Source organism: Phoenix dactylifera, chromosome 1 (assembly GCF_009389715.1).
Source record: "Phoenix dactylifera cultivar Barhee BC4 chromosome 1, palm_55x_up_171113_PBpolish2nd_filt_p, whole genome shotgun sequence".
Taxonomy (NCBI): domain Eukaryota; kingdom Viridiplantae; phylum Streptophyta; class Magnoliopsida; order Arecales; family Arecaceae; genus Phoenix; species Phoenix dactylifera.
Window position 1 is genome coordinate 20,891,944 of NC_052392.1, and position 22,188 is coordinate 20,914,131.

Genomic DNA, 22,188 nt, shown 5'->3' on the forward strand with positions numbered 1-22,188 from the left:
GAGGAATGATGGAAGGATGCTAAATTTGTTATGATAAAGTTAAGACAGCTACTTTTTGATCCGTTTGTTGGTGGCTAGACTTTGGGGAATGCGACTTGAAGTTGAAGGACGAGTCCAATTCTATCAGAGCCACAAAAAGGGCAAGTTGAAAGTCACCATCAGACATCAATCGATTTGCCATGATCGAGGAAATGTAAGGTGCAATAATAATAAGTTAAGCACACTTTGGGTCAAAGTAGTAGTTCTTGTGTAGGTGCAAAAAACTCGTTTGTTTACTTAGAATTGCATCAAATTCCAATGATGATATGGCTATCATGATGTCTTGACTGTTAATTTGAAGGCGTTGTGAAGATGAGGTGGAAAATGGAGACCGGTTCAAGCTACCATGGATCGAGATCTTCTTCTTTTCTGTAGCACAATCATTCTGGCTCATTCAGGTGTAAAAGGCTTTTATGATCCCTTTGGGCATGACATGCTAATGAAACTGAGACTGAAACAATAGTTTTAGATAGGTTCCTTCAGCTGCAGCTGAAAGAAGGCAAACAATTAATCATTCTAAAAACATGAAGTTTTTTTTTTAATTTTTTAGAGACGCCCAAACTTGTGGCCCAAAAACATGGACATAGGATAAAAGCAATGAAGGAGAAGTGATTGTTCAAAAAACTATAGGATAAGTGGCTAAGCTCATGCAACATCTAATCTATCTCCTGGATCCTTCCAAAATCTAATCTATCTCCTGGTAGCGAGATGGTGCTACGAGGAAAGCTCGAGCTTGCGTTGGGGATGCGTTTTGAGAATGGTGAGGCTGAACTCAGTGGGACTCGTGGCGTTAGTCATGAAGAAACAAAGGCCTCCTTTGCTTCTATGGCGGATGTCGGTTCCTATTGTTGAATGGATGCCATCTCAATTTAGGAAGCATTGGATGGTTGGGTCGACAGAGATCACGACATCTAAAAGCGTCGGTATGTTTGTTCTTTGTACATTTGTTTCCAGTTATCCAGGCAGTGATCTCCCGAAGGTTGAGAGCCGGCCTTTCAGTGAAAAAGACTTCTCCCTTCTAATTCTATCAAATTTATGAATGACCTATGAAGGAAACCTGAAAAATGGAGAGGTAAACACTGAGGAATTGAAGAGAGAATACATCGATTAAGGGTGTATTTGGGTCGCAACCAGAATCGGAATTAAAATGGATTGGAATGAGAATTTGTGATTGAAATTGAAAAGCCAGCTCAAAGGTTACATTACTGAAGAATCAATTAAACAAAGTAGTATCTCTAAAATATTAATTCTTTAAGTAAACATGAGCCGAGATTAGATTTTAGAGAATTAGGACCTCCTTATTCCAACAAGAATGAGATTCCTTTCAACCAAACGACAACAACTAGAGTGGAAAACACTCATTCTATTTCTATTCTGCTGCCCAACTCCTTCCAACCAACCAAAAAAACAAAAGAAACAGTAGCCTTACATTTGGATAATCTATTATTTTTTTTTTAAAGGATCATGATGATATTTGATTGGAAGCTTTTGAAGAGGCCAGTTGATCATGATCATGTCCTTTTTTTTTTCCTTTCCTTTTAACTATTACAAAGAGATAATCGCTGCCAAATGAATTCGTGGGGACCTCCTCCCAGAGCCAGGCCCTAACGGAGTCAGATCCTTTTCACCCCACTCAAGAACAATAACCTTCTTCAATTTATTACCAACAAACCCAGCTCACATAACTGATGCCCCAGGAAAATAGAAGGCTTTTAACATGGCTACCACCTTTATTGCATGGCTCGCACAGCCCCAGTCAAAAGCCTGTGGTGCGAAGACCTAGGGGTACGGCCTCAACCGTCCCTAGTCCCTCATGACGAAAATAAATATATGGATAATTAATTTTCCACCTCCACCGTGGCCCGCGGGGCGGCCGAAGTGCCCGACGGCGCACCCCTCGGCCTCACCAGTCTCACCGTCTTCCAAAAAGAGATCGCTATTCATGGAAGAGAGAGAGCGGAGGATATATCCTACATGAGGCGGGCTCTTAGTGCCGAATAGGTGTACCTTGAGGAGGACTCATCGATAGTGATTGATTGAATTTTCGATGCGGACAGGTATGGAGATGGTCATCCTCTTATTCGTGAGATTCGTAGGCTGGTTATGGAGTTGGACGAGTTTCAGGCAATACATGTGTTCTGAAAGGCGAATAGGGCAGCAGACTGGATCGCCTTCTATGTTGCGCGGCATTTCGGAGAGATTCTTTGGACGTCCGTAGTAGATGTACTCACGTTAGAGTTACGTGATTGCCGTTTTTATCAAAAAAAAAAAAAAAAAATTTCGTCTCATGATGAAATATGGAAGTGCCGCTTGGACTGATTGCTATAAAATCAGTCAATAACAACTAAAAGTTTCGATTCAAAAATGGACTGGAAAGGTGAAGGGTAATTCCACCATGATCAATGGAGTAATTCCACCACATCTGGACACAAATCCACACGCAACCCATGTTCTTTTTTATTTTCCTCATGCAAAGGCACATGTGGGAAGTACAGTCCCTCGGGCCACAAGAGCAGTGAAGGGTGACAGGAAAGGTGGTGTCGAGAAATAGAACCCCATTTATCTTTCTCCTGTGTTTCAATAGTGGTCGCTGCCTTCTTCCAGGAGCATGCCCTGAAGGAAAAGTGAAGGTTTACTGTGAGTACTCATCCAAGGCTGACGTTGCATAAAAAATAAACAACTCATTTGATAAAGAAACCAACAAGACAACACATGTGCATTTAAAAACATGAAAAATGAAAGGAGAGAAAGTTACCAAAAGAAAAAAAAAATAAAAAAAAAGGAGGAGAGAGAGAGAGAGAGAGAGAGGAATGGCAAGGAGAAAGGTTCTACCAAGACTTTTGTGGTTGGTATATCATGATTTATGATTCATCTAAGGATAATGCATGCCCCACTTTCCATATAATTTTTGGTAGATGTTTCCTAACCTACCAAACTCTGTTAGGAATATTATATTTTATGCATATATAGTGCAATATCCTACATTAAAATATTTTTTTTTTCTACTAGATAGAGATTATGCTACACTCCTTTTGGTTGGGTCAGTCGTGTTTGATTTGGACTGTAGGTGGCCTGGAAGGCAAGGAGTCCAGAATTTGGACATGTGACTCGAATTTGGGTCCCAAAATGCAGTTGGGTTGGAGATGGGACTATTGAGACTCGATAAGCCTTCCAGAAGTTTTTTTTTTTTTATGTTACCTGGCTCTCGAAGCAATTAGAACTTTTGCTGCATTATGGGCTTACTTTTTCTTAATTTTCAGAAAAAAACAACTACATAAAGCACATATTTGAACTAAAATTTCATACTTTTATGACCGATCATCTTGTCCTAAGAGACGATTTGCTAGTCTTAAGCTAAGGGCTCTGCATTCTTTTTCGTTTCTTTCTATTTTTTCTTTCCAAAGTTATCTCGAGAACTAATTAGTTTTCTTGAATTGGATTCAAATGGGCAAGATTTCTCTTGCATCTTATCGGGATCATGGTTTCTCATAAGTTATATAAAAAGATTTTTCTTAATTTTTTTGATAAATAAAGGCATGTTGTCAAGGAATATGTTTACAGCAATACATATACCAATTCCCAACCACTTTTTGGTATAGAAAATGAAGCTTAAATAATTACTTATACCACGAGCGAAACTATCATACGTTCATCATGACGTAATCTATCATTAGCAAGCTAATTTACAAGTCTTTCTTAATGATGATATAGCAGTTGACTTGCAATGGTAGATCACCATGGCCACATAATTAATTAATCATGACCTACAAACTCCAAAAATACCATACGGACTTTTATACATGTAACCAAATAAATTAACCTACCATTACGTGTCTTAACAAATACATCGATCGTTAAGTATCCCAGGGGAGCTTTGGGTAGTTCTATATACACCCCCCCTATTGCTCAGGACACCCCCCAAAAATTAAAAAAAAATTAAATACTCTCTACACCCCCCATTTGCTAAGGACACCCCTAAAAATTAAAAATTCCTAAATTACCCCCCACCCTCCCCACCCCCTCACCTAAATTGCTCTCTACACCCCCCAAACCCCCCCCACCCCGCTCTTCCCCTCCAAAACACCTCGCCAACGCCCAAAACCCCCCCGTTCCCCCTTCTCCCTCTCGTCGCCGGCATTCTCCCGATCTCCGACCACCTCGCCGGCTTCTCCCGGAACCACCTCGCCGGCTTCTCTCGAAATTTTTTTTTTCACGGTTCGTGCTCCGTTCGGCACTGGATCGCCGAACAGAAGGCTTCTGTTCGGCTGAACAGTGCCGGACAGAAGGCTTCTGTTCGGCACTGTTCAGCCGAACAGAAGGCTTTTGTTCGGCACTGTTCAGCCGAACAGAAGCCTTTTGTTCGGCGATCCAGTGCCGAACGGAGCACGAACCGTGAAAAAAAAAAATTTCGAAACAAGGTGGAACACGTACCTTTGCGGCCGATTCTTCGTCCCAAATCATTAGTTGCTTGTCCATGCTTCGAATGGGGCTTAAATCTCCTTCAAAGATCGCCTAAACGATGTAAATGGATCGAGGGGTTTAAGGGGGGTTTGAGGGGGGTTTTTTTTTCTTTTCAAAACGAAACGGAGGAGGAGGAAGGGGGGTGTATGAGAAAATTTCAAGGGCAATATGGTAATTACACTAAAGGTTAGTTTGGGTATTTTTTTTTGGTTTTTGGGGGGTGTCCTGAGCAATAGGGGGGGTGTATATAGAACTACCCGGGAGCTTTCCGTCCCGCTGCTTCCGACTGTCTCCCAAAACCGTTGTATCGACTCTCCCGCCTTCTACCAGGGGCCTGGCAACCGACCGGCCATGTCTCCACCCGTTCCACGTTGCGGGGCGTGATTGGCTAGCTAGGGTCCGTGGTGGGCCCGCCACGTCGGCAGGTCCGCGGGGACGTAGCGGATGCCACACGGAACCTCGACGCGGACGCCCCGCCTTGCCGCCAGATTCCTCAGAATGGGGGTGAACTTTCCAACTCGACACGCGTCGACCTTCCGGCCACTCGCGGCCGCCCGGAGGGGCAGTTTGGGGAATACGCCGAAAAAGAAGGAAGCCAGTTGGGTCCCGCCGGCGCGGAAATAAATCGGCACGACGCGGAGCGGTCCATCTTCGCCTCGAAGTTGTACTTGAATCACGAAAACACCCTCCACCGCAGCCCATATGTCCATCCGGAGGGAAGGGCATTTTAGCAAAATGGGGATCACCAGGCGGATCTCGGATGCGGTATAATTACGAATATGCCCTTGCATGAGCCGGCGGCCACCAAGGGAGAACTTGATTTATCTAATATAAGGGAGAGAAGAAAAAAATGCTTCATTAAGACTTGACTTGAAGGATATCCCCGAAGAGTGAAAGTTCAACACCTTTTTAGGAGGGTGGAAAGCAGAAATTGCTCAATTGGGAGGCAAGCTTTAAATAAGCAATAATTCTAGCTGCTAGTTTGATTTGTCTTTCTTTTGGGATCATTTTAGCATAAGTTGTACTATGAATCATGAAATATGTCACAAAAGCCTAGCAAAAATTTTTTTTGGGTAGATCAATTTTTTCCCTTTTTTTTTCTCTTGGATTTTTAGTAATGTTATTGATGCTTTGCATTGCATGACCGTGTTTCCAAGTCTGGACCAAGCACTAAAGATTATTACAGTAGAATATGTTTTTACTAAGCAATATTAATTACTAACAGAGAGGAATTTTATTTTATTTTATTTTGAGATAGTGCAAGAGTGGCATTTCTTTCTTTTTTTCATTTGATAGTACCTAACTGAAAATTACATGATGCTGCAACAAGTTGTTCAATGAATTTGAATTTATGGATATAGACCTCTTAAAAAATCAACCATATCGATCACACAAGAAGATTATTGTACATTTATTATATTGAGCAATTTGTATGGTTGTTCAGGAAAAAAATTCCTATCAAGTTTTCTTTTAACTTTATATTGGCTAGTTATGGGGAAATTATTTTTAGAATGCAACAACATCAAAGTATAGTGTATAAAAGTTATAACGTCTTTTCAATTTGTCAAAAAAATGATATAAAAATTTTTATGATATTTATGTAATGCAGAAATTTCCATAGGCTTCTTAGATAAGATGCATGGAGAAAGCAACTGCACCTCATCTTTTTCAATATTTAATATGTTTAGAAAAAACTTCCGTAGATTTAAATTCAAATATAATTATAGCAAAAAGCAATAAGGTACAATTTATGCCTGCATGCTTGGCATATATTAAGTGATTTCTATATGAAAAAGATGTGAATAAGAAATATTTTAGGAAAATTGTTATTTGAAAATAAAAAAAAATCACAATCATTGATACCGTAATAGTTAACGGACATTCATGAAACACCGTAACGGCGTTACGAATGTAAGGTTGGCCGCGACCACAAGGCGTATTTAAGCCGGCGGCGCCCCGGACGGCAGACGTGGAGCCAGCCAGCCAGCCCGCCCCGAGCAAAACCACTCCAAGGTCAAATTCCTGCGGGCCCCACCCTACGTGTCCCACAATAACTGGTCCACGCGCCCGGGCGTGCTCCTACCGCGGTCCCCTACCCTAGTGGTCCTCCCCCTCTCCTTACCCTTCGTTTCGCCACGTGACCTTGGCGTCGCAGTCCTCAACGAATGGAAACGAAAGCCCCCAAGATCTCTCCCCCCCAACCCTACGCCCCGTTTATCCACTAACCCCCGTTCTTCTTTATTACATCACCGCCATAGTTCTTACAACCGCATAAAACTTACTCCCTTTCCGGACACAGAAATAGGTGCACTGACTGAAAAGGAGTATATTTATCAATCCCCTCGCATCACCTGCCGGTGCGCAGCCGCGCATTACCTCTTGTCCACCATCCGATCGGGCGGCGCGAGCAGGAGTCGGAAAGCGGTGTTCAGAAACCCCGAACCAGTGAAAAAATATCCGGGGCTCAGCATTTTGGAGGCTTGATCGGGAATGACCACTCCTTAATCCCGTCTTTTTTGTATTTTTTTTTTTTATCTTTTTGGGCTTATAAGCTGCACCCACGTTCATTGGGTACGAGTCGCCGATGTTAAAAAAAAAAAAAAAATCGGGGCTGCACCCAATCTGCGATATCGTAAGCATTCTTTTTAATCATCCGATAAAATTCCAATGAATTATTTATAAATTATAAAAAAAAGCGAATTTTCTTTTAATTGAGATAAACAAATGGGTGGCAGCAGCAAGCAACTGCAGCGAATAGTCCTCCCGTCGTCCTTGGTCTTGTAGCTGTTATAGCGACCTCTCGTTATCGTCGTCGACTCGTCGTGGCTTTCGAGTTTTCGACGTCTTCTCACTCGCGTTCTTTCCCTCTATCGCCAGGAAGAGGGAGCAGAGGGGTGGGGGGTGGGTTAACGGGAGTCGCGGCACCGGGCGGTGTATGAGGGTGGGCGGGTGAGGGGATGGCGTTCCACAACCACCTGTCGCACGAGATGGGGCTGCCGCAGTACGCGGAGCAGCGCTTGGGGGATGGCACGGCGGTGCTTGGAACCATGGACCAGCTTGGAGGCCAGCTCTCCTCCTCCTCCGACGCCTCCCCCGCCGCTAAGGACCGCCTCATGGCCGAGGCCGCCGGGAAGCCGCCGCTCGCCGGCGGAGGCGGTGGAAGGGGGCCGACGTGGCTCAACAGCGCAATTCTCCGGCAGCAGGGGCACCAGTACGTGGACGGGAGCTTCCTCCACCTCCAGACCACCTCCGATTCATCGGCGTCGCCGGCGGGCGGAGCCACCACCCCCGGCGGCGGCGGGGGGCAGTGGCTGCCGCGGCCGGCGATCCTGCAGCGGAGCGGGAGCGACGACGAGGTGCCCGTGTCCAGCGACTCCATGATCGCCGTGGCGATCTCCGCCGACGCCGGGGGGAGTGGCCAGCAGGCCCACGGCCACCGCGGAGCGGAGTTGGGGGAAGGGGAGGCGGCCGGGCAGGGGGTAGCCGCGGCGGCCGCCGGTGGCGGCGGGGCTGGGGAGCATGTGGGAGAGGGTTCGTGGCAGAACGCGAGGTACAAGGCGGAGATACTGGCGCATCCTTTGTACGAGCAGCTGCTGTCGGCGCACGTGGCGTGCCTCCGGATCGCGACGCCGGTGGACCAGCTCCCGCGGATCGACGCTCAGCTGGCCCAATCTCAGCACGTGGTGGCCAAGTACTCGGTGCTCGGACACGGCAACCAGATGCTCGGAGACGACAAGGAGCTCGATCAGTTCATGGTAATTTCTTTTCTCTTTTCTTTTCTTCGCTTCTTCTCTGCTTTCTAATCCATCTTCCTTCGTTTCTTTCTCAATCCGTCTCTCTTTCTTGTTGTCTCCCTCAAGAAATTTAATGCTTTCGGTTTGTCAACTCTTTGAAAATGGTTATTTTGTTGTTTTCCTCTTGAAGAAGAGATTTGGAATCGAGAACAGTTAGAAAGCTCTGGTCTTAGTTGTCAGAAGCATTTAATGAAGAAGAACAAAGAAGAAAGCTCTTGTTTCTCTTACGTTTCTCTCTCTCTCTCTCTCTCTCTCTCTCTCTCTTTTTTCCATTGGATCTTATCACAACGTAAGATTAGGAATGCCGATTTTGGAGCTATCTGTTTAGAAGAGTTTTTCGTTGGTCATATATTTTGGATATTCTTGCTTAAGGTAAACATTTGATCAGCTCCTGTATGAGATTTGACTCTTCTTTTTAGTCTTCTAAGTTTGCTTGATGCTTTCAGCTATGCCAACTTTCCCTGCCTCATTCTTCTCATCTTCTGCGTATCTATGTACCTATCCACCCTATGATTCTTATTGACTGCCCATGAATCATGTGGAACCACATACTGTAGTCCAATCTTAGTAGTGCATTCAACATAGCACTAATGTCTGGCTGGAGAAAGCATGGCTTTGGGGTAAATATTAGAGCGTCATGTCAGAGTTATTTCTGGTTAACTCTTAATCTTACCATATATCAAGGAAAACGATTTTAAAACAGATGGATTTTAACTCATGAGCAAATACAGAATGCTAAGGGGTTTGGGTGTTGAAAATGAGAGCACAATTACCAAAAACAGCTCGCTTCACTTTCATCACAATAGCAAGATTTACAGCTGAAGGTTGGTTTTGGCGATTGGTCCTCTGATTGACATTCCTTTTCATTTATGTATGTATCTATATATGTATATGGATATATGTATATGTGCTTGTCTACATTATAGAGAAGTATGCTAAGAAACATATAAATTGAACTCATCATTCTTCAGATGAACCATTCTGAAGAGACAGCCGAAATGAATGCTATAAATTTTGATATTAACCGATGTCGACATATTTAACAATCTACACCCTGTATCATTTTGTGATGTGTCCTTGAATCCTGCTTTGAACAAATCTTTTACTTGTGAAAAATAGATCAACAATGTTCCTTCTACACCATCGTGGCTGGTCTAAATTTGTCATTAAAGACCTTTCTCTTTAATTTTTTTCATCCCTCTTTACCTTCGATACAATACATTCTTTCAACTAGGAAAGAGTTTTGTGCCCTGCTGTATTAGGCAGGATATCAATTAGCTTATGATATCAGGTATTATCTATTGAGTGTATGTATGCTAGGCAGGAAATCCCAAACATGAAGACCAAGAAATGACAGTCGAATGTAGCTATAAAGTTGTGTAAGTTCAGGATCATAAGAATTGACTATACTATATTTTTATTCTTGTTAATGAAAAGTGTATGGACTTCAGCTGTAAATTGTATTCATCATGCTACTCCAACTTTCCTTGATTATTTGCAAGCATGATGTTGTGCAGCCGTTGCTGACTGTCCCCTATTCTCTTGTACCTTAAGGGTTCTCCTACTGTTGTATTGCTTTACATCGATGCCATTGGTGCATCTAATAATGATCACAATGCCAATACTATTCTTAAGACCTTCATCCCTGAACATCCTTGTAAAAGATCTTCCAACACAAATATCTCATAGACAAAGAGGTCTGTCATTCAGGTCTGGCATATGCAATGTAATGCACTTTTAGACACTTCTTTTTGTACTTGGCCAGTTGCTTTTCCATGATGTAGAATTTCAAGTTTATGACTGATGATAGAGATTCTGTGCGCTACCATCACATGTGTTCTTTCCATTTTCTGTGCAAAAATTCTGGAATTTGTCCATATTGTCAGCTTGTTTTACATTAACTTAGCACACTTTATCCCATATTCCTCTCAAACTAAAGGCATTTATGATGCTAAGTAAGACAGATATTGCTCGATCAATTCAGTTATGGTATATTGCACGGTTTGGCCCACTCCCTCATTTTTTGAACCAATAGTCAAATGATAATTGCTACTGTCATGGCAAAAGTGTAGCCACACACCATGATATTTGCCTGTTATGAGCTTATATGTCTTTTTACTTGCTGCATGATCTAATTGTTCTACACATCATCTTGCCCTGATTGCTTTTCTGCAGTCAAGGTGCCCATTGCATCGCCAGTGATCATAACTCCTCAAGTTGTGCTATAGAAATTGTGCTTAATTGTCCCCTTGTCCTGCATAGCATACTTCTTACCAAATGAACAATCCAATGAAAGGATAAACAAGTTTCCTATGGCTGGAGGGAAGGGAGTAAATATTAACAATACAAGATTATAATGGAGGAAGGAATCTGAAGGTGCTGTACTATATGGGGTCGGTCTCTTAATTCTGGTTCATAACAAAACATAGAACGAAGCTTACAAGGACTTTTAGACTCCCTAACAACCAACTTAAAATCCTTCAACACCAACATGATATTCCTGAAGAATTTTGCGATTGTTGAACAACAATTTTGAGCTTTACTGATCTCAGGGATTTGAATTGGTCGACATGGTGTTCACATCAGCCAACTTGTAAAGCATGTACCTGATTTAAGTTGGGCTTAAAGATCCAAGCTCAAAACTGATCCAACAATCCTAATGTGACCCAAGTCTAACCTAGTTTCTACAACTTATATATTTAATGCAGCATATCACACTTTTTCCCTTTTGTTTTTTAAACCCTAAATCTCATATCACTTGAACCTAATAATGTTTCTCACGATAAGACTTTATTATGATTTTATATAGATACAATAAGGGCCAGCTATTCTTGTTGGGTTGAGCTAAAGATGGCTAGTAAAATATAGATGTGTTTTTTACCTTTTGGGCTCCATTTCATTGCCCAAACCCAACCCAAAATGTCCCTGCCCTAGTAACTCATCAAATCATATTGGGCTGTTAGCATCCATAATAAACACATTATGGGGTTGGCTTTGTTTGACACATTTACTTATTGTATACAATCAACATTTTTTAGTATGGTTAGGGCTCACCTGAATTTGGAATAGCTGTAGGCATTGGGATAGACTCGAGCAAGGGACCAAGGTAGTAAATCTTGCAAAAATGTTAGCCTCTAAAATCACATTGAAGTTCATTTGAGTAAATTGATAAATATTATAGGTTGATGAAAATTTACTTATTTGATATTACTTTATAGGAAATGCATGGAGGACAGATTTAACGAATCTCGGTAAAGTTTTTGATGGACTAAGATTAATTTTGATGAATTCTGTAAGTGATAAATGATTGTATTTTAAGATTGAGTGGAAGCCTAAGGACCACATTCCTATTTTGTTTGATCATTATTTAGCTACTTGTGAGAAAAGTTCTTGTTAGTGCTTACTTGAGTAACAAGGAAATCCTATTACTTCTTGACTTGGAAAAGAGTGTACAAACATGCGCTTGGCATGTGATGAAGGATTATGAGAGAGATGGGACTATAAGCGTGTCAAAAAGTTTGTAGAGAGGGTAGGGCCTACGCCGGGGTGGGGGGGTGGGGGTGGGGTTGGTAGTAGGTAAAAAAGGATTATTCTAGACCTCGAGTTTGATGTCTATTTTCTATCTTTACCTTTTGCAATTTATATGATTTTAGTGAGTGATCTTGTGCATGGTATTTATTTGTCAACAATTTTATTTTTATTGCATCTCGATGTGAGTGTGCTTTTAGGTGCATCATTTCAAAAACAAAAGGATTAGTGATGATTGTCAAGACTTCGAGGCTTCAATCTGGGCTAGAGAATATTTCTTAACATACTTCTTTTTAGAATGCAAAGGAAAAGGAATCAACATATAGACAAGTGCATCAAAAAATAGTGATAGACCATAGAAGTTTGTTGGCAAACTATAGAAGTTCTCCAATGTCTTAAATGGATTAGGATTGCATGGCACATCAATAATTTGGTAGCTTAAGCTCCAAAATAGCATTGAATCAATTGGTTCAATCAACATAAAATGTTGGAAAATTTCGTTGCTATTATGAATTAAAGCAAAGAGGTTTTGAATGGCTAATTGAGAACTGAAGCAAATCTGTTTTTTTTGGTGTTTGAGTTACGCTTAAAAAAATAGATGTGCTTGTTCAATCATTAATCAATCAAAGCATTCTGATGTAAGTTGAATTAGGATTGACTTCTTTTGAATGGGGTAAATTCATCTTTTCCCTAAATCATCAATGGTTTCTCCTGTGACTTTACTAGAATTCCCTATGACAAACTACTTCTATATATTTCACAACCAAATAATGCATAAGTGGAGCGGTTTAGTTAAATATGCCATTAAATTTGTAGTCAGGTGTTATTGATTAGAATTCCCCAATAAAAACAAGGTGTTTCTAAATAGTATCATATTAAATGATACACAAATCAAGAGGTTTTAGTTAATATACCATGGGCATTATGGTTATTTTATTGACAGGTTTGTTACTTAAGCTATCTTATAAATTGTTTCATTTACTAAACATACAATATAAGCCAAATGGCTATATAATGTATTCCACATGCAAAATGCCTAAAGAGGTATATAATAATATTCCTTAGTGATTTCTTCTTTCCAGCCAATTGATGAGAAGGTGTTAGGTCTTAACGTTTCTTCCCTGCACGTTAAGGCATACCAAGGATATTGAGGCAATAATACATACAAGAGGGTAAATGTTTGACTTAATGCACATGTTTAGTAGAAAGGCCAAGTATTTAATATGCAAAATACCATGGTTTAAAAAATTGCTGAAACAGATGGTATAATTGGTATCATCCCATTCTTGCATGAAACCGATGCTGATATAGGTGCCTGGATACCGAAATAACAATACTAATATGTACCGGCGGTATCATACCGACTACTCTAGTCGATTTTTATGGTTTTTCAATTTTTTAAAAGTTGACAGTTTTTGTATGTACCATCAGTATTGGTACCATACTGAGGCCATAGTGTTTCAATGGAAAAACAATCTGGGGTCGTATAATGGTATTTAAAACCTTGCAGAATATGATAAGCTGCATGTTTCCAACAACTTCAAATAAAAGATAATGGCTATCTTAGATGCCAAATGTATAATAGATTTTTAAACTATTTTTTGTACCTTGTTTCTCAAACGTTGCTTGTCCATTGCTATTGGGTTGTATATTAACTTTTGGTACGGGTCAACAATAGTGAGTGCACGATTGTGCTATTTATAGTGGTGAAGTTTATCTCTGATGTGTCTATTCTTGCAATTTAGCTAATCCTCGCAGGATTGTTGAAGATTTGATGATGCCCCTAGATTAGAAATTTACATATATTCCAATATTTTGTTCGTAGATGTCCATTGGAATTGCTAGCTCATTTGTTAATATAAATATACATATATACCATGATCTAAAGATGACTGACCAAGATTAGTGGACATCCTATTCTCTTTCATTTGTGTAACAACCTAGGACCTTATCCCAAAAGGCTAGCTAGAAGGTATTATTTAGATTTCTTGACTATATATAAGTATCCAAATCTACCCAATGCATAGCCGACGTGGGACTTACCACACGCTCACACGGATCCTCACATACTCCCTTTCTTTAAGCTAGTGTCCTTGCCAAGATATAGATCTAAATCCATTCAAATTTAATCATAACCACCATGATTGGCCCATGGTTAGCTCCAATGAGCCTATGCTACAATATCTCCTAGTTCATATGGGCTATGGGTTGGGTCCATTCTGATGCCATTTGTAACGACCTAAGATCTCACCCAGTCCACATGGGCTATGGGTCGGGTCCGCTCTGATAACATTTGTAATGACTCAGGCCTTACCCAAAAAGGCTAGCTGGAAGGTATTATTTGAGTTTCTTTGCCTTGTATAAGTACTCAAGATTTATCTAGTGCATAGCCGACGTGGGACTAAATATACGCCAGCACAAGTCCTTACATTTTGAAATTCACATAGCATCGGATTTTTAGTGGATCTAGCATAAAGAATATCATCTTTACGGAGAATTCAAATAAACTGATTGGTATAGGTATTCTTTGACTCAAGGTCTGCTGAACCGGTCGGAACCGACCGGTTTAGTCTGTACCGTACCAGTACTGGCCTCCACCGGTATGGTACAACCATGGAATTTGGTTTCAACCCCAAGAGGTTGGAACCGAACGGTTTTTTGTCTGTACCGATATGAACCGGTGTGGTTCGCACCGGTACCGAGCTTGTACTGGTGCGAACTACACTGGTTCGCACCGGTACTCGCAGGAAAGAAGGGGGAAGAGAGGAGAAGAGAGAAGGAGAGAGGGAAAGAAGACCTCTCTTGCGCTACCAAGCCTCTTTCTTCCTCCCGAGCACCTCGCAGGGAAGAAGACCTCCCTTGCTCACGGGAGAAGGGGGAAGAGAGGAGAAGAGAGGAGGAGAGAGGGGAAGAGGAGAGGAGGAGCTCAGAAAGAAGAGGAGGAGAAGGGGAAAAAAAAAAGAAAAGAAAGAGAGAGAGAGAGAGAGAGAGGCCTCTGTCGCATTAAAAGCCCACGCGGGGCAGCACATGGGCTCGCGTGTCCACGCGGTTTTTTTCTTTTTTTTTTCTTTTCCTGAACTGGTTCGGTACCGGTTACCGAACTAAGACCAAACCGGTACCGGTCTCCACCGGTATGTCAGTTCGGTCGGTTTCGCGTACCTTGCTTTGACTATAATTGGAGCAAAAACAGAGGATATATTTCTGTTATATATGATGATGAGTATTGAGGAGGATTCGCATCAATGAAATTTAACCATGAAACTCAACTAAACAGTAGTTGGTGATGAAGGCAGATCATGATCTTTCCAGCAAGAACTTGTTGGGAGGTTTCACAATGAAGGGGTTTTGTGAAAATTTTTGGATGACAAGAATTTTGATAATGACACTAAAATATGCGACTGCAAGGAGCCATGGAAGATATGCATAAGCATCATACATCTTAAGGGACAAAGTTGAGTTGAATTGCCAGTGAAATTTATAATGAAACGTAGAACTTGCTTATATGTCTATAATATGCACATTTTTCTTTAGATTTTTTACCTGGCATAGGCTTGTGTCATGGGACTTCAAATATATTGGTGATGTAACTACAGATGAAGTTTGTTATGACATTTGTCCAAGGTTAATGTCTTAATGAATTGTGTGATGGTGAAACAAATATAATGATGGGAAAATAATGTTGAAAAAAATCTCTCTATATTTATATCACTCCATTGAACTTGTGCTTAGTTCTTATAGAAACCAGCAACCAAGCATGTTCAATGCTCATTTTAGGGCAAAAAGAAAAATACAATTTTAAATTACATTTATACGAATTATTACTTATAAAGAAATCAATATATTAATTGGATTACCATGCGGGAAAGACTTAAAGTGGAAATATTACTAGATGGAAATGGAAGATTCTAAATTTAATATTTCCATCAACCTAAAATTTTCACTTGAAATTTTAATCAATTTAGAATAGGTTAATTGGTTCATGACTGGAGAGATGAGTGAATCAAGCAATCAAAATATAAAAAAAAGGCTGGTGAGAGAGAGCTAGTATACCACCAAATTTACTTTCTCAAGAAGGAAAAAATAAGACATTTGTTGACTGGATGGATTTCCATTTTTTCTAAATAGAGAATGTTATTTCAGAAAAGATCAACCACATTCTTGTTTGGAAAGTTGACAAATAGAATCTAAAGGGGAATATGCTGAAACTCAATACAGTATTCTCTAATACAATATTAATTAAGAATCATGATACTTTCTAGCGAATCTTCTTTCAAATCTGTTGTTTGGATCATTTATTGACATGCTAATTATTGATATTGCTTTTGGTTAGACACATTATGTGTTGCTACTCTGTTCCTTCAAAGAACAACTACAGCAGCATGTGCGTGTTCATGCAATGGAAGCAGTAATGGCTTGCTGGGAGCTTGAACAGTCTCTACAAAGCCTCACAGGTGACTTTCATGTTTTATTTGTGAATAGGATTAAGCTCAATAAACACAACACTCGTGTTATAGAAGTGAAAAAAGGAATAATCTAAAAAATAATAAGGATTCAAGGATCACATTCCGTACATATGCTGATAAGGGGTTGATATGGTTCACTACCATGCAATATTTTGCATATCATGCTGTATCGATCATGTGTTCGGGGGTTTATTTCAATATATATGCTTTGGTATTGCTTTGTGCTAGTCAATGCCCGTAGACATGAATCAGCATGCATGGTACAGCAGTATGGACCATTTTTTCATGCCCATATCCGGCAAAAATGGCACATATTGTATGTGCATGCTGGTGTGTGTCCAATCATAAATCCTTGAAAAATTATTCTATGTTGAGGAAGAATTATTATTTGCACTGCTATGTTAATTTTCTTTTTTATGGTAAAATTCAGAGTGGCTCTGTGGATCCAGTACAAGAAGTTCATCTTGGCTGTCATTATTGAATAGTAGCTCACCTGAGTCATATTTTGCTTTTTAGATCCAATGTTTTGTTAATGTCACATTTTAATGTCACATTTAAAGCACATGAAACTGAAGGTTCTGTATGAGTAGCTCAAATATGTAGTTGAAAATAACTACTAAATCGATTGAAAACATGTTTAGATATATGACACTAAAACAGAGATTTTTTTTGTACCTAACTATGTGATAATTAATTTAAATATATATGTAGCTGGTATTGTCTAGATAACTTACAATTCCAAAGATGCGCTGACATACCTAGGACTAACTGCAGAACAATTACTAATGTACCTTCAAGGTCTTTTATGATTTGCAATCCGCTAGTGGTCTAAAGTTTCAAGACAAAAAGAATTTCACAAAACTTATACCAAGTCATAAAAAATAGGTCTAGGTGTCATACTTTACTGAGTTTTATTTCTAGTCTTACTAGTTACCTTTTTAACCCATCCATCATTTATATATAATTTGTTGATCTTCCTTAATTTTCAAATTACTTCTTTAATTCTTAGTCTCTGACTTCATAAATAATAACTTAAAGAGAGCCAAGGGATTATTTAACAGCAGTTAAACACTGCGAACAATCTTTTTTCCCCTCTTCTCCATATTACTAGCCGAAAGTGTCATCATACTCAAAATGCTTGTGTAGATGATCACTGATTCTGTTTCTTAATCTTCTGTGTTTGCTTGCATACTAGCCGCATATAGATAGTTCCATCCGTACCTTAATCTGCACAGCCTTCTTTAGTTGTCATTTATAGATCGATAGAACCTTGCCAGCTACAAGCTACGCAAAAGTTCTTACTCAGACTTCTTAGCGGTCCTATCATCTTCACCAACTCTTCAACTTAATTCCGAGATCTTCTATTAGCTAATGTTCCATTTGATAGTCCTTGCACATACCATATTTACTATGTTCATTATCAGAAGGTTTCTTTTTGCTGCAACATAGGCATCAAGTTCATCCCAAAGGTTGGTTTTCTGTCCAACCTTTCATTTTCTTCTCTCTTTAGCTTATATCAGATACCTGCATCTTCTTCTTTGTCCGACATATTTACAACAAATATGGACTTACGGATACCTGAGAGTATTTTCCTTCTGACTTCAATAGCATGTGATGGAGAGCTCATTCTATATTTCCTTATCTAATCTATCTTCTTTTATGTATGTTGCCTTGCCATCATTATTGGTTGTTTCTTGTTATACTTCCTCAAAATTGCATCCAGAACATTATCGATGCTCTAAATTTCTCCAAAACATCATTTGAGAAGGTTTCTTCTTAGCATTCCACATATTCTTGAGTGAAAATCAGCAATACATGATATGTAATGGCAAATTTGGGTGTTGTTATCTTTAATTTATTCATCTCTGACAAGTTATACTTCTATCATTATCCCACATAATGTCATATTTCATTATTATTATTTTATTTTTGAGCAACACGAGCCTAATAATTAGAAGGAATTCCTCGACCCTGCATGTGTATTATAAAACACACATGTTAAGTGCATTATTTATTAGCAAATATTGAATTCCATGTCGCTCATAAGACTTATGAGACTTTCAACCTACTTCTGCAATTGCATTTTAGTTACATCAAGTTTTATGAAGAAGAGATGAGATATTGAAATTATAAACTAGAAAGGAAGGTTGTTCAAGTCAACGAGAGCTTGAAACAGCCAGCATGTACCAAGGAGATATAACTGGTAAAGTGGAACAAAAAGATGGAAACCTCAATCCTTGAAGCTGGCTAGCAACAAATAATTAAATGTCATCTGTGAAATTAAATCTCTGGAGTAGTTTGTTTATTTTGCATTAGTAGAATAATGATGCATTTCATTCTAGACTGCATAAATATTACTTCCCCATCATATCCCACCTGGCATACTTTCAATGTTTTTATATGATTGACTAGATAAAACAAATTCAAATATTTTCTTGTTCTGCAATTCTCCTATAAAAGCCAGATTTTGTTCATCATCTTCAATAAGCAACTTTATGAAGATTATACTGCCAAATCTCCCATAAAAGCCTGATATGTTTATGTCATCTCCAGCACGTGTCATGATCAAAGAAGGTTGTGGCCAAGGTTTGCCGTTTCAGTACCGGGCCCTATACTGGTACCCCTGTACCGGTGCCATACTAGCACAGTGTCGGTACGATTGGTATGAGATTTTGTTGGCGTACCGAGTGCACCGGATATCGGTACCTCGACACCCGAAATGGTACGGAACGATATGCTCTATATTGTCCGGTTCGGGCCGGTACGGCGAATTTTGGTTGTAGCATTATGCACCATTTTGGGACAGCCTGTTTCTATGCCATTTCTTTCTGATTTAGATGTTTTCTGCAGTCTTGCATCAAATAATCTCTTTCCTCTATTTCTGTTAGGAGCAAATGTGATAGACTGCCCAAATTTGTTTTGATCTTAGACCAAGATATGCTACATGGGCATACTATGTAACCAATGGTGTTGTCTTTTACAAATTCATGATGGATTTACTAGTTGTGCATTCTTTACGACTCGTCTACCTACTGTTATGGTGTGGAATACTGAAGAGCATTGATTATTTTAAAATGTGTTGGTATGGCAGGTGTCTCTCCTGGCGAAGGCACAGGTGCTACTATGTCTGATGATGATGAAGACCAGGCAGACAGTGACACGAACTTGTTTGATGGAAGCTTGGGGGATGGAATTGATAGCATGGGATTTGGTCCCCTTATTCCAACAGAGACTGAACGGTCCTTGATGGATCGTGTAAGGCAAGAGCTGAAGCACGAACTGAGACAGGTAAAAAAGTAACATTTTATAGGGTTGCATTCAAGGATAGATTGTTGATGGAAGTTTATAAATTTGTAGGGGTACAAAGAAAAAATTGTAGACATAAGGGAGGAGATTCTACGCAAGCGAAGAGCTGGAAAACTCCCAGGGGATACCACTTCTACTCTAAAGGCTTGGTGGCAGTCTCATTCTAAGTGGCCATACCCAACAGTAAGTGAAGAGATCAATTGTTAGCCCTTGTCACTCCAATCTAATTACAGACTAGGAAGATCTTCCTCTAGCTTATTTGCTGTAATCTATTTTCCTTTGATCCTTCTATATTTGTTTTAATTTTATGAATCATATTTTTCCCCCTTCTTTGGCATCGTACTGGTTTTGTGGTCCATCACTGCTTCGAAAAATCTCTTATATGCTTTGCATGCTTCCAGGAGGACGACAAGGCACGGTTAGTGCAGGAAACAGGACTACAACTAAAGCAGATCAATAACTGGTTCATCAACCAAAGGAAAAGGAACTGGCACAACAATCCATCTTCATCCAGTACTCTGAAGAGTAAGCGCAAAAGGTGCGGTAATAGCAAACTTCCTTACCTTAAAAAGGTTAATTTTACTTAGGGCCGGAAATAGACTTGATCTAGGCCTGAAAGAGTTAGAACTGGGTTTGGGCTTAAATATAGAGCCCATATGTTTTTCAGGACGGGCTTGGGTATGTCACTGGCCTGGCTCTGACCCGGCCTGAGCCCAAACAAGGCCCAAAACAAAGCCTGAATCAATTTTTTTTATATGTTGTTATTTAGAGAGAATAATAAGGAAGTAAAGGACAAATTAAACTGGGTTTAGCTAAGAATAATGGATCATGTCTTGCATTATAGGAGAGAGCCTAATTTTTAACTAACTTATTTTCTTGTGAAGTAATATTATGAAATATTAAACTTCAATTGGATTCAGGCCGAACCTATTTTTGGCCCAAATGGATAATTCGGGCCGACCCAATCGGGTTCGGGATTATCCAAAAATTTTCGGGCCTAAACTTGGTCTGAAGCCCAAAAGAATATTTGGGCAGGATTTGGATAGGGGTATAGCCTGACCCAGCCCGGCCCATTTCTAGCCCTAATTTTACTTTCTGCCTATTTAAATTTGAAGAGAAGTAATGCAGGTGACAACAATGCTGGGCGCTTCATGTAGACGGCAAGCTGAGGTTAGAAGCGATGTTCGATTGCAAGCATTGCTCACTGTCACAGTGGACAATTTGACAAATATCTATGCATGACAAACCTAAATCAAGGGATGCACAGGAATCTGCGGGGATCGTCATATAAAGACCCATAAATTATTTATAAATAAACCTAATGTTAGCACGTAAGACAATAGGAGATAGTTATAGAAATGCTTGATTTGAACCTTGCAGCAGCTTCCACAAGTGTGTCAGATATACTAATGTGCGCGGTAGCGGTAGTAGTGCAATTGAACTATCAGATTTTTAAGATTATAATGTGCAAAGATTGTCTTCAACCTTTTCGTTACCCAAGTGTTGTTGGACCAAGTTTTATTTTACCCCTATTCATGTATTTGAATAAAAAGACAGAGGTGTGGGTGTACAGTGCAATAAATTGTTACGATACACCGTTAGCATTAATTATCATGATAATAGTGATTTTAAATTATAATGTGTAGTGGAGTAGACTAAAATATACATGTATGTATTTTGTTATATGTGTTCATATGTGAAAGTTGTTGTCACTGACTTATTCTATGCTTAAAATCAAAGCAAGCATGCTGTCTGCTTGCGAAGCTGCAATAGTCGAAAAGGCACTAGTTCTTACAGGAACCTTTGGGGCTTGGCCTTGCTGAAGGCTCGAGTGATAGGGAAATCAGGTTTACATGGCACGCAACAAAATTGATGAACAGAGCATTTTTATTAGCATGCAATCAACAGTTTGGTGGATTCGGAGTGAGTAATGCATGCATTTGATATCTATCCTACATGATACATGTTTCCCCTTTTTTTGGTAAGCATCTACTCGAATTGCTTCGAATTATTGCTGCTGTTTCAATGTATATCATTCACAGCCTCAAGCTTGTTAAGTGGTGTATTATTATGAAAAAGGAGTAGGATTATGGGAAAGCTCTGATATGTTCCCTTGAAACAGAACTTTTTTATAGAAAGGTCATCGGTAATCATTTTTCCTTCAACTTTCTGAAACAATTACATATAACAGCTTTGAACTTTGCAATACATTAATGAGTTGATCGCTGATGCCAAAATGAAGAATCAGGAATAGATGAAGTTTCAGTAAGGATATGAGCACAGTGGTTAGATCTTGATGTGGAATTTCCCATACCTTGCTATGTTACGTAGAGGAGGTTCCGCAATCTGAGATATTATGATGTGTCCGCTCTTGCCCTGCATCTCTGAAATTCTTGGGAGGCGTTTCTCCTACTGCTTAACCTGAATATTCTCATATCTTTTTCTCTCTTTCTGAAATGGTTGGTGAAGCACTAGCCATTGCTCTCAATAAAATTGTTATATTTAAGTCCCTTGAATGATGACAATTTTGATATATGGTTGTGATTGTAACTAATGAATCGAAAAATAAAAACAAGAGTCCAACTTTTATCCTGCAA

General features: G+C 39.8%; 1 protein-coding gene across 4 annotated transcripts; it reads left to right on the forward strand.

The window, feature by feature from the left end:
* The first annotated feature begins 6,819 nt into the window (after positions 1–6,819).
* LOC103715977 (homeobox protein knotted-1-like 13) lies at positions 6,820–21,751 on the forward strand. Of its 4 annotated transcripts, XM_026808056.2 has the most exons (7): positions 6,820–7,132; positions 7,236–8,255; positions 16,153–16,273; positions 19,377–19,573; positions 19,643–19,774; positions 19,993–20,129; positions 21,332–21,751. In XM_026808056.2, the coding sequence occupies exons 2-7, from the start codon at positions 7,458–7,460 to the stop codon at positions 21,462–21,464; spliced, it is 1,518 nt and encodes a 505-aa protein (XP_026663857.1). In that variant the 5' UTR covers positions 6,820–7,132; positions 7,236–7,457; the 3' UTR covers positions 21,465–21,751. The 4 variants fall into 4 exon arrangements, with proteins under 4 accessions (XP_026663857.1, XP_017700412.1, XP_008802008.1 ...); XM_017844923.3 differs by having other exon boundaries at positions 6,820–8,255; XM_008803786.4 differs by lacking the exon at positions 21,332–21,751 and adding an exon at positions 20,749–21,227 and having other exon boundaries at positions 6,828–8,255.
* Positions 21,752–22,188: the final 437 nt, after the last annotated feature.